The sequence below is a fragment of the Carlito syrichta genome, unplaced genomic scaffold (genome assembly GCF_000164805.1).
Source record: "Carlito syrichta isolate Samal-C Ts95f unplaced genomic scaffold, Tarsius_syrichta-2.0.1 Scaffold312719, whole genome shotgun sequence".
NCBI lineage: Eukaryota > Metazoa > Chordata > Mammalia > Primates > Tarsiidae > Carlito > Carlito syrichta.
In genome coordinates, this window is record NW_007256815.1 from 310,486 (window position 1) to 322,942 (window position 12,457).

General features: G+C 59.3%; 2 protein-coding genes across 2 annotated transcripts; one reads left to right on the top strand and one right to left on the bottom strand.

Annotated features, from left to right (window-relative positions):
- Positions 1–3,000: 3,000 nt before the first annotated feature.
- Positions 3,001–4,573, top strand: FOXH1 (forkhead box H1). The gene is made up of 3 exons (XM_021718562.1): positions 3,001–3,210; positions 3,539–3,643; positions 3,746–4,573. Exons 1-3 carry the CDS (start codon positions 3,037–3,039, stop codon positions 4,571–4,573), a joined length of 1,107 nt encoding a protein of 368 aa, XP_021574237.1. The 5' UTR covers positions 3,001–3,036.
- A 112-nt stretch (positions 4,574–4,685) lies between these two features.
- Positions 4,686–12,451, bottom strand: KIFC2 (kinesin family member C2). Its single transcript, XM_008069977.1, has 18 exons — positions 12,345–12,451; positions 12,001–12,082; positions 11,695–11,846; positions 11,446–11,584; positions 11,137–11,282; positions 10,987–11,052; positions 10,774–10,902; positions 10,330–10,407; positions 10,086–10,200; positions 9,900–10,009; positions 9,382–9,490; positions 9,113–9,270; positions 6,814–6,918; positions 6,583–6,704; positions 6,360–6,483; positions 6,135–6,264; positions 5,790–6,046; positions 4,686–5,676 (listed from the first exon to the last, which is right to left on the bottom strand). The coding sequence occupies exons 1-18, from the start codon at positions 12,441–12,443 to the stop codon at positions 5,419–5,421; spliced, it is 2,379 nt and encodes a 792-aa protein (XP_008068168.1). The 5' UTR covers positions 12,444–12,451; the 3' UTR covers positions 4,686–5,418.
- Between the last annotated feature and the right edge of the window lie 6 nt (positions 12,452–12,457).

Here is a 12,457-nt window from a genome sequence, read left to right on the forward strand (position 1 = left end):
CCTCCCCCATCCCACCTCTCAGCAAGACTCAGACTTGGGACAGGGGCAGACAGCGGGCCCCTCAGAGTTCTGAACATCCACCACAGTGACAAGCATGGAGACAGTAACTGTGCAGGTTCCATCAGGCAGCCACCAGTAATTAAGTAATGCAGCTTCGTGCTGAATGAAGCTCCCCTTGGTAAGTGGCTCTGGGTCGCTGAAGTGAGCAAGGTGGCAGAGCCAGAGGCCCCTGCAGGAGGCCACCGGTACTGCAGGCAAGACACCAGGGAAACCCCCCCAAAACGGCAATAAACCAACTGGAAAGCAAAGAAGCCCAGGAGGGCTCACAAGCAGTGTAATACCTTTGCCTCCACCTCACCCCAAGTAAGGATCCAGGAAGAAAACGAAGGCACGGAGCTTTGGGGAAGGCTAGCTTTGCTCTGACTTCACTCCCTAAGCCTGGAATGACTCCATACACACCACCCCTCTGCAACCATGGAAACTAATCCCATTGTGCTAAAGCCTCCATTCTGGTACAGCCAGGGCCCAAACAGTCTTGAATACTCCCTCCCAGGTCGGGGTACTTGCCCTGCCCAGCACAGGTTAGTTAGAACTTCTTGCCCTGACTCCAAGGCGCCCTATACTACAACTGAGGTCACTTGAATCTCTGAAAGTTTAAGGAACCTGCCTCAGAGAGGCTCCATTTTCTCTTTTAGCCTAACTCCAAAGCCAACACAAAGCCTGGATAAGTCTTCTCTGCAGGAGAGGGCCTTGATTTCCTCATCTGAAAATGAAGTTAATTTCTGTGCTGTCTACCTGGCCGACGGGTAGCAAAGATCAACACTTTGATCTTTGATTTAAACTTCACATTTAAATAAAATGTGAAACTCCCTACTGGTGTCCTTTGACTTTCAGAAACCTTTCCTGAGCCTTGGCACTTGCTGCTCTGGGCCTCAGCCACCAACGCCCAAGTGCGGCCTGGTGAGATTTCTGCCCTGGGTTGCCTTGAATGCCAGCTAGACACTAGTCCCGAGGGTTGCCTCACCTGGGCCTCGGCCTCCTCTACCCATCAGCCAGCCTTCCCTCCCTCTCCCGTTCTCTCTCATCTCAGCCTCCTACTTCCTGGGCCCGGCCTCCTCTGCCCTCCAGCCCAGAACGCTCTTCCTCCGGCTCGGGACCCCTCGCTCTCGTTCTAGCCCAGCCACAGGACCCGGAAGCCCGCGTCTTACCTTCCGCCTCGCGCAGGCCGCCACCACCGCGCAATCGGTCTGTTCCTGACCGCGGGTCAGTCCGCCCCGTGCTCCTCCAGGCGCTGCGGGGGCGGGCCCCGCGCCGGGCCCTCGCCATGGCAACGCTACACTTCCGGTTAGCGCGGCCCAGAGCCGGAAGCCGCGGTGCCCCGTGGGACCGGAGGCGGGGCCAAATTCCCGGGGGTGGGGCCTGAGAAGGATTTAGCGGAGGCTGGTGCCTGACCAGGACGACTAGTGACGGCTATGTGCTGCTTGTGTGATCCCTTCGGTGGCAGGGACATCCTCGGGACCCAGGTGGGGCAGGAAGGGCAAGTGGTCAAAAGGTCCCCAGAGTGTGGGCAGAGGTAACAGCACGTACAAAGGTGGAAGGACCCACGACTGGTGCATCTGCGGAATGGGTTCAGGTGGGTAGTTAGAGGGAGAGTGGTAGCATAGGGGACAGTTTGGTCAGAGATGAGCAGTCAGAATACTAAGAGTCTTGAACGCCAGACCAAGAAATCGGACTTTATCCTGATAGCAAGGAAGGACCAGTGGAGAAGGGCTGCCTTAAGACTTGTAGGAGAGAACTATGTCTTTGCTGACAGAATGGGGCTAGGAGGCTGCAGGTGGTCTGGTGAGGCACATGGGCTGCTCAACTAGAGCTGTGGCAACAGAAAGGAGAAGAGGGCCCCAGACATGTTGAAGAGGTGACAGAAATACACAGGAAGTACACAGGAAGCCAAATGAAGTCTGAAGGGAGAGTGGCATAGTGGGAAAAGGGACACTTTTCCACACCAGAGGTCGGCAGGCAGGAGCAGTGTGGTATGCCACATACATCATCCTCTCAACCCCAGGTTTTCTCCTCCATTGTACTCATTGTACATTCCTTCCCTCAGCACCTCAAGGTGTGGTGGACACCAGCTGTAAGGTGCAGATTTTCAACCCTATGATGATATAATGGTAGGGGACCGCACAAGAAAAGCCGAATTCTCAGAATAAAATGCATCAAGTGTATCTCTGTGCTCTGTGTATATGGGGGCCCTTGGCTCTGATGCCCGCACCAACCACCACTGCTAGTGCCCTGGCCATACAATCGTACTATACTCTCGGACAAAGTTGTCCCATGTGAGGGAGGGAAACCTGGGATTTGGGGCAGGACAGAGCACAGGCCTTATTGACTTGAGGCAGAGCCACAGATTACATGGTCAGGGAGGAGAAGGTAAAGGATCTATCTTGGTTTCCTGAAGAATGCTCCTGGGAAAATCACTTGAGTCAACTAGATTGCTCTTTTGTTCCTGGAGTAGAGGCTTCATGGCCTTTTCCTCCAGAAAGCCCTACCTTATCATGTCAAGGGTGGATGACAGTCCCTGTAGCCTAGGTCCTACTAGCTGCTGGGTCTAGCTCAGGGAACACCTTAGTCTTTGGCAGCTTGGCATGGTCAAATTACTCCCCCATCTGTTAAATGGGTTCCTAAAACCTGGCCAGGGCATTTGGGATAGTAATCATGGGTCATTTGAAGAGGTGCCTGGCTATCCAAAGGCAGCTCAGGGATGGGGACTGAGGCCTCAGGAGAACCCCCTAGAATCCTCTTTGCCCCTCCCTTCCAGATTAACCAAAACCTGCTAATTGTGGCAGCCCTCCACACGCTCCCCTCCCCCATGGCCTCTTCTTCCCTTCCTTTACCTCCCCTCCCCCTTCCATCCGAATGATAAAGAGCCCAGCCCACTGGCCCCAGCCCAGCCTCAGGCCCCAGCCCTGCCTCACCACACTGCCCCATTGCCCTGAGCCCTTCACCAGGCCAGGCCCCTTTCCACGCTACCTTCCCTGCATGGGGCCCTGCAGCGACTCCTGCCTGGGGCCCCCGAAGGCAAAGTCGTCCTCCCAGCCCCCCAAGAGGAGGAAGAAGAGATACCTGCGGCATGACAAGCCCCCCTACACCTACTTGGCCATGATCGCCTTGGTGATTCAAGCCGCACCCTCCCGCAGGCTGAAGCTGGCTCAGGTGAGAGGGTCCCCCACTCTCCCTCACACTCCTGGGTTGGACCTTTCCCCAAACGTGTTCCCACCTACTTCCAGGCTCAGGCTCTGACCTCCACCCCCACCTGGCCCCAACCAGCTATGCCAGTGGGACCAGCCCGGAGCACGACCCCACTCTGGGAGCATCTCCCGGACCCCGCCGCCCTCCGCCGCCGAAGTGTTCTTCTGTTGGGGGGGGTAGGGAGAGGCCTGCGCCCCTGCGCCCCTGCAGCCAGCTGTGGGGGAGGGGTGGGACGCTGCTCCCTCCCCCCCAGGCTGACGGCGCCGGCCGTCCGGCCACCTGGTGGTTTCAGATCATCCGTCAGGTCCAGGCCGTGTTCCCTTTCTTCAGGGAAGATTACCAGGGTTGGAAAGACTCCATCCGCCACAACCTTTCCTCCAACCGATGCTTCCGCAAGGTGGGGCAAGCAAGGGTCGGAGGCCCGGGGGGGAGGGGGGGGAACGGAAGTCCTGAGCATCCGGGGTCGGGCGACCCCACCCAAGTCTGCCTCCCTCCCCAGGTGCCCAAGGACCCTGCGAAACCCCAGGCCAAGGGCAACTTCTGGGCGGTCGATGTGAGCCTGATCCCAGCCGAGGCGCTACGGCTGCAGAACACGGCCCTGTACAGGCGCTGGAAGAACACGGGCTCACGCAGAGCCTTCGCCAGGGACCTGGGTCCCTACGTGCTGCACGGCCGGCCCTATCGGCCGCCCAGTCCCCCGCCGCCGCTGCCCAATGAGGGCTTCAGTATCAAGTCCCTGCTGAGGAACCCCAGGGAGGGGGCACCCCGGCCCCGGCCAGTGCCACAGAGCAGCCAAGCTCCTCCTTGCACAGGGTGCAGTGGGGAGGAGACAGCACCTACACCACCCTTGCCCCTCTCTGAGAGGCCTGCGTGGGCGTTCTGTTCCCTCCCTGGGCCCCCGAGAGTGGAGCAGGAGCCTTCTCAGGGGAGAGTCATGGGGCCCTCAACAGTCTCCCCAGAGCCTAGGGCCTGGCCCCTTCACTTACTGCAGGATACCCCAGGCTCCAGGGGGTTGTCCAGCGGAGGACACAGGGCCTCCTCACTCTGGGGGCAGCTGCCCACCTCCTACTTGCCCATCTACACCCCCAATGTGGTAATTCCCCTGACACCACCACCTACCTCCTGTCCCAGGTGTCCACCTTCAACCAGCCCAGCTTACTGGGGGATGGCCCCTGAAACCCAAGGGCCCCCAGGGATGCTCTGGGATCTAGACACCCTCTTCCAGGGGGTGCCACCCAATAAGAGCATCTATGATGCATGGGTCAGCCACCCTCGGGACTTGGCTGCCCCTGCCCCAGGATGGCTGCTCTCCTGGTATGGTCTCTGAGGCTCCTAAAGCAGGGTCTGTCTCTCCCTTCCATCCCCACCAGCTTGTTGATGGGGAACCAAGGAAAGGAGGGTATCTGCAGCAGCCTCAAAACATCAGGCACCAGCCCTGCTGGGAGTCCATTATGTTTATTGGACTACTCCACAAGCGCTTGTAGCCCAGCTGGGCATGACCCCGACCTTAGTCAGTCATGCCTCTGTCACCCCTACACCCAGAGGCAAGGCTGGAGGAGCAGGGCTGAGCCTGGAATAGCCCTTACTGGTCCCCTCTTCTCAGCCCCCCCCCCAATCCATCCATCACCCACCCTCTGTCACCTTCCCTCCCTCCTCCTGGCTGGGGGAGGGTGAACCTAATGGTGGATCTAGCCTGAAGTCCTGCCCTCTCATCTGTCTAGGAAAGGGGTAGCACCTTTTCAGGGAAAAGTATTAGGGAGTAAAGACGACCCTACATGGTCTTGGTGGTGGGGAAGATAACACTAAAGGAATTTACAACATTTTAATGCCATGCCTGATTTTTGGGTCAGGGTGGTGACTTGGGTAACCACTTGACTGGGGTCTGGCTCCCTGGCTCTGAGATTCCCTGCTGTGTGCGGTGATAACAGCGAATGCTGATAAGGACGGGAGTGAGAGCCTGTGGCCTAGTGGGAGGGGATCATTTCTCCAGGCATAACACTCTGCGAGCTGGGGAGGTGGAGGGACAACTCTGGGAGCTGTGGGGGGGGGGGTCAATGGGCCCCCAGAGGTCAAGGAGGTTGTGCCCTGGGAAACGGGGTATAGGGGCTTTACTGCTGCCTCTGCCAGCAGAGGTGCATCCTCAAACCCCTCGGGCAGGACCAGGACACAGGACTATAGGGGCAGGCCCTCTGCGGACGCGAAAGCGGAGACGGAGCCGCTGTCCGGGCTGGGGCTTGGAGGGCTGCCAGGGGAGGGCGTAGGGGTGCAGGGCGTCCCGGTGAGCGGGGTGTCGGTACTCAGGGAGGAGGGTGTTCCAGAGGAGCGCGGGACCCTGCGGCGCCGGGCTGGCCCCAGCTCCACTTGGCCCACTCGTTCGGCGAACTTGAGTGAGCAGACAGTCTCGCCGAGATCCTCCGGTCGCGTGGAGATCTGCGGGGGAGTGGCGCTGGTGGGCGGGCCCCGAGTGGGCAGTGCCTGACATGCAAATGACCTTCTTGCGGCCTTGCGCCCCGCCCCACGCCTGCGCCTACCCAGGCGCCCACCTGCAGCAGCAGCACCGCGGTGGTGCCGGGGCCGAGCGCCGGCTGCAGCAGCCGCGTGAGCTGCGAGTCGCGGAAGGGCACGTGCGGCCGGTGAGCTCGCAGCGCAGCCATCACGCCTCCTAGCGCCAGCAGCGAACGGTTGATAGTCTGAGCCTCCCGCAGGCGCCGGGCGCCGTCTGGGTCTCCCCTCGGCGGGCCGGCCGCCCCCGCCTTCCGTGCGCGCTCGGATCCCGCCAGGTCCACCAAGTGCAGCGTGCCTAGAGGGGCAAACAAGTCCGACGTGGAGGGAGACCGGGCCTCGGATGCGCTGAGGACCCCGCAGGACTCAGGCACAGGTCATGATACCTGTGGTGCCCGGAGCGCGAGGTGGAGACGCCGCGCGCAGAGTCAACGTGACCAAGGCGTGCGATCGGGAGCTGTGCTGGTTCATGGCGGTCGCAGCGGTGGCCCGGTTGCTCCTCCCCAGCCTCAGCATCTGGAAGGTGAAGTGACAGGCCTGGTCTTGTGCAGGGTCCCCTCCCCACGGCGGGAGCACAGGGCGGGGCTTGGAGGGCTGTGCAGCCGACTTACCTGGTGCAATGTCTCCAGGTTGGGCACGTCCCAGTGGGTGAGGCCAGCTACCTGGATGCTCCCCTGGCCTTCTGGGCCCTGCCTCACAGCCAAGCGCTCTGGAGGCCCTGGGGCAAGGAGGTCCCTAGTGAGAAAATGGGAGGGCCTAGTTAAGGTGCTCTTGGGGGAGCCAGAAGAGCACTGGGCCAGGTGCAGATAGGAGGTCCCGCAGCGCAGGCCTGACCTGACAGCCTCATTGTATATCTCCACCATGCTGAGTGTCACACGGTGCTGCCCTCCAGCCCCCATCTCCCGAAACAGCGACTGCAGCGCCCTCGGAGCTATGCCGGGGTCCTCAGGTGGGCCCTGAGGATGGGTATGGGATGCCACACTGGGCTCACATCCAAGCTCCTGGCCCCAGGAGCCACCCAGAGCCCCTAGGGCCTTTCCCACCAGGGTGTAGGCTCCACCCCACCTCCATGCTGTAGGTCTTCCCGGTCCCCGTCTGACCATAGGTGAAGATGCAGACACTGTAGCCACGGAGGCAGGATAGCACAGCAGGCTCCAGCTCCCTGAAGACCTAGGGGTGGGAAAAGGTCTTAAACCCCTTCCTGTTACAGATGGGCAGCTAGCTGAGCAGGCCCAGGCATGGGGCAAGGTGCAAAGCTATAAGAGAGTAATTTCCCTATTTAGGACCTATTTGGTAGGGTGGGAATGAAGTGAAGGCAGGGGGTAAGCAGAGCTTCATTCCCCTAGGAGGATGACTCGAAGAGACCACAGGGAGAGGGTGGATCCTCTGACAGAGACCCTCTGTCTCCCTGGAGAAGGTGGTGCTTGCAAGAATTTTCCAGGTAAAGAAGGTTAAGAGTTATGACAAAAAGAGGGAACAACCCATACAGAGGAACTGGAGTCCTGAAGACCACTTAGAAGGCCCTAGGGATCAGAAACCAAAAGCCCAGATGGTGGGGCTAACTGCCTGTTTCAAACACGGATGTGATTGGAAAAAGGTTTACTTGTCCTTCCTGTGCCCAGTTTTCCTCCATGAGGTAAGGATCACAGTGGCACCTGCTATGTGTTCACAGGTAATGGGCACTTGCAGGGCCAGAGCACTACTTGGAACACAAAGGATGAGCCCAGGAAGCGCTCTGTAGCTATGGGGGATGAAAGCCAGCCAGGACTGCTGAAGCCTGGGCACAGAGGGGTACAGAGAGATAGCTGAGTGAGAGATGGGACTGGAACATTTACCCTGTTGGCCACTGGACACCAACAGCAGCCTTTTGAACAATGGCATGGCTAGCTTTCAGCCTTGAAGGTTGCTGGTAACTGGGTGGGCTGTCCACTCTGCTTGAAGTCTTGGTTGACCCAATTCTGGGTTCTCAGTGGTCACTAAGATTCCATGACTGGATGAAGGAGGCACTGGGGATGATTCTGAGTGGGTGGACTGTGGCACCACTGCAGACATGGTGAACACAGGTGAAGGGCTTGGTGACACATGCCTTTGGTTCAGATACATTTGATTGGAAGGCTCTGTTGAGGAAGGCTGCTCAGAGGACAATGGACAAGGGGCACCCTGTGCAGGGCTGCAGTTTAGGGTAGAGCCTGAGAGATCGGGGGATATGTGAGATAAACAGGGAAGTACATGGGAAAGGAGAAGTGAAGGTGATCCTCAGCCACCTGCTAGGCAGCCATCACCATATCCTGTGAGGCTGACAGGCAACCCCGAGTCGCTACCACTCTGTCCCTCACCTAGTCTCCCCTGCTCTGGACCTCTATCTCCTCAGCTATGAGAGATCTAGCCACAAAGTGTACATAAAGATAAAAAATGGTGTGTGTTGGCCAGGTGCAGTGGTTCAAGCCTGCAATCCCAGCATTTTGGGGGGCCGAGGTGAGAGGATTACCTGAGTCCAGGGGTTCGAGTCCAGCCTGGGCAACTTGGTGAGACCTCATCTCTACAATAAATCAAAAAATTGGCAGGGCATGGTGGCATGCACCTATAGTTCCAGCTACTTGGAAGGCTGAGGTGGAAGGATCACCTAAGCCTAGCAGGCTGAGGCTGCAGTGGCCATGAGCGTGCCACTGTCCTCCAGCCTGGGCAGTCTCCAGAGTGAGACTTTGACTCAAAAAAAAAAAAAAAAAAAAGGTGTGTGTAAAGTTGGGAGTGGGCTGGGCTGGGACTAGAGCTCCTGTGTTTCCACTGGTGTCTGGCAGGAAAAGGGAGGAGAAGGAGAATGCTCACTCACACTTTGCCCCACCGCCTGCCTTAGGGCCACAAAGCAAGGAGGGGTACCTGTCCTCACAGCTGGCAGACCCTGGACCCTGAGGAAGGGTAGTAGGCAGACAGTGAAGCCTGGGAGAAGGAGGCACCAAGCTGTTGCCTGTGGAGCCATGGCACTGTCTACCACTGTAGCAACCCAGCCACATCCTGCAGCCAGTTCTTTGTGAGCAATAACTATCACTGTTGACAGATTAATTTTCCTTACCTTCCGGTAAAACAAAATTATTTTTATAAGATGTTAACCTTCCTGTCTAAACTAAAAGGTCTGTTTCCCCCAAACCTGTAGAGTTTGGTGGGAGATGCAGAGAGGAAAAACCCTGGAAGGGACACAGGCACCCAACTGGGCTGCCAGTCCTGCTTCCCAGATCCTCTGACTACAGCCCAGCCACCCTTCCTCCTCTAGGTGGACAGACAGACAGGGAAGGGGAAACTGGAGCCTCTTCTGTTCTTCAGGAAACTCTGAGAAAGGGTCAGGACAGGTGCAAAGATGGGCTGTCACCTCCTCCTGGCTGGCATCTGGAGGGAAGACCCAGTCCAGGCGGAAGCGACGATGCCGCCCTCGATAGCAGGTGGTTACGGTACCTCCTGGGCCAGGCTCCACGCTCACCAGGCTGGAGGGTGTCTCTGGCCTTGGCCGACATAGCACACGGATATTTCCTGCAATGGAGATCAGATCAGCAGAATGCCTCCCAGGCCCTGAAGCATAGAGAGGCTCCACTTCATCCAGCCTGCCCTCCCGGCTCCCTTTGCTTCCCAAGCCTGCCATACCCTTGAGCTCCGGCAGCCGCCCCGGGCATCCGGCTGGGGGCCCCTGCTGTCCCTCAGGGAACTGAGTGCCAGCCCCTCCAGCTGACAACGCCCCCAAGGCCCAGGATACCTAAGGGAACAGGGGTGTGAGGAAGGCAGTGGGGGCAACCAAGGAGCTACAGGTGGGGTGGGGTGCTGAGAGCAATATGGAGCCACCGCGTGGCCCACCCAGCTGTGCTGACCCAACTTCAGAGGCTTTGGGCTCCTGGGAGTATAATTCAGTGGGCCTGGAATAGAGCCCAAGAATCACAGACAGGGACATCACATCATCTGTCTGCTCTGTGCTTCTGGGCAACCCTTTGAGGGATTTGTTGTCAACCAGGTTTGCACAGGCAGAAACAAGGCCCAGAGTGAGGTCACACCTGGGTCACACAGAAGCTGTTCTGTTTCCAGGGCTGGGAAGGGAGAAATAACAGGGTCTTCCCTTGGAAAAACAATGAATACGCTGCCCAGAGAGGAGGCTGGGAGGGAGTCCTGACCTGGCCCCGGGCCTCACTCAGCGACCCCTGACAGCTCTGGGTAAAGGTGCTGACCAATCCTCGGAGGTCCCCGCAGCCCTGACGCAGGCTGGCCATCCGTGCCCGAAGTCCTGGAGGGGGAAGTCTGTTGGGAGGGATAGCCCAGACCCCAGGGCCTTCCATGAGCCCCCTGCCCCCAGCCCTTACCTGCCAATTGCCCATGCATCTGCTGCAGCTCCCGCCTACAATTCTGTTCTGTCTCCTGCTGGAGCTGCTGAAGGGCCCCCTGAAGGCCCTGCAGCTGGGCCTCCTGTATCCCCAGCTGCCCCACCCAACCCCACCCCTGTCACTGAGGAAACAGGCACTTACCAGGCACTGCCTCAGATAACCCCCTCCCTATGCCCCAGTGCTTCTCACTCCCAAGTCCCACATCTCTGGGCCCCATGCCCACCTGGACTCGGAGGGCTTCTGTGGTGTCCTGGGCCTCCTGAAGCCGGCCCTGGAGCTCCACCAGTGCCTCCTCCTCCTCCTGCAGGAGGGTGGGAGCCAGGAGGAGACTCAGGGAGGGGCATTCTGTGCTACCACTTCACGGGAAAGTCAAGAGGTGGGCAGAGCTAGCTGTGAATCCATGTCTCCCAACAGCGTGCAGGGATCTTTTCCCCAGTCTGCTCTCCTGGGGTCAGTCTCAGAGAGGCCACGGAGGTGGGGTTCAGCTTTCCTGGTGGGGCTGCCCTGCACAGACCATCCCAAGGCCTGTCGGCAGTGAGAGACCCCATCACAGGGCCTACTGCTTCACCAAACACAAAGTCCTGAAAAGGCTTGGGCACTGTGGTTGGATGCCAGGTGTGCAAGAGCCCCGGGCTGCAGGAACAGTAGCAGCTCAGGAGCAGGGTACCTGTGGGGCCCTGGTGGGGGGACTGGGGCCCCAGTGCAGCAGGAGGTCCCTTGTGAGGCTCAAACTCTGCTTCAGGGCCTCATTCTCCAGAGTTAGATGCTGAACCCTTTTCTCGGAGTCTGTTGCCCCCTGGTGGAGAGGAAAGCCCTCAGTCTAGTACTCGAAAACTCCACTCCTCCTGTTCCCTCCCTGCCACCACCCTAACAGTCTCACCACTCCCAGGCGAAGTCTGCCCAGCTCCTCCTCCTGCTGTTCCAGCTGTTGCTTCACCTCTTCCATCTGGAAAGACACGAGGAGGACAGGGTGGTGCTCCTTTTCCTGGGACCCTGCCAACAAGTCTTGGCTAGCTCCTGGGTCCCTCACCTGTCCCACGATGAGCTGCTCCAGCCGCTGCCAAGCCCTCTGGTCCTCCTCCAATTGGAGAGGCTCCTGCCCATGGCCCTCATCCTCTGGTGCCTCCCCTGGGATTGCGATGAGATGGGAAGGGTTTTCTTCTTGGGATACAGATCCTGGAGTGGGTGGGTCTGGTTAGGACTGAGGAAGTCTCCATCTGAAACCTCTAGAGCAGGGCTGGGCTTTGGATCCCACACTCCAGGCCACCCAGGATCTAATAGACTTTGCTCCCTTCAGAATTTTTTTTTTTTTTTTTTCAACTTACTGCCCCTTACGCACCATCTAGAGTGGGAGGCTGCACACGAGAGGCTGGCTGAGTCCCCTGGAGCAGAGCCTGCCTCCCCCTGGGGCTTCGGATCCATGCCAGAAGGGCCAAGAGCTGACTGGTCACTGTCAACAGTGGGGGGACCTCACCGGACTGTGAAGGAGATAAGAATCAGAGTAGAGGAGATGGTGGGGCAGTGTTGCAAGGGCCAGAAAGTCTGGGGAGAGGTGACTGTTTGCTGGAGCCGGTCCTTCCCTGCTCACCTTGCCCAGGTCGGGAGGATTCCCGAAGCTCTCTTCCGCCCCCAGCTGGACGGAGAGGAACTCAGCAAGACGCATGAGAGCCTCTTCCAGCGACACCTCGGCTGGGCGGCCCTCGGCTCCCCCTTCTGGCACATCGTCAGGCTCGGAGCAGCCTGCGAGGCCAGGTAGTGGGAACGAGAGGTATTTTTGGTCACGTGTTGGAGGCTGGGCCTCCCCTCCCTCCCAATGAAGTCACGGGCACCCCTCCATCTCTTAGACGACGGGGCTTCCTCATGACCCCCGCGCAGCGTTCCCGGCCGCTCCTACCGGCCAGGCCAGTCAGCTCGGTCCACAGTTCTGGCGTGGGCTGGTCGGGGCGACGGCGACCCCTGGACTTGCAGCGGGCTCTCTAGGGAGGGAGTGGGGGCGTTCCTGAGGAGGAGCCAGGCAGCCTGTGGGGCTCCTTTCCTCCAAGGACTGGGCCTGAGAGGCGGGGGCCGAGGTCTATGCTTCCAAACTGAACCTAGAAGAGGGCCCTCAGCACGACCCTGCTGCCTAGGGTAGCACCCTACGGACTTAAGCCACGCGGGACTGCCACGACCTGATCTCGCGGTGGGGGTGAGGTGGGGGTTGGGGGTGGTCCACCGGCTGGCAGGCCCTCCCCCGCTCACCTGGGCGGGGTCCCCGGGGTCTGCGGCTGCTGCCGCCCTGCCATCCCTGCGGAAGAGGCTGTAGAAGATGTAGATGAGCAGCGAATAGAAGGCGTACATGGGAGCGCGGGGCG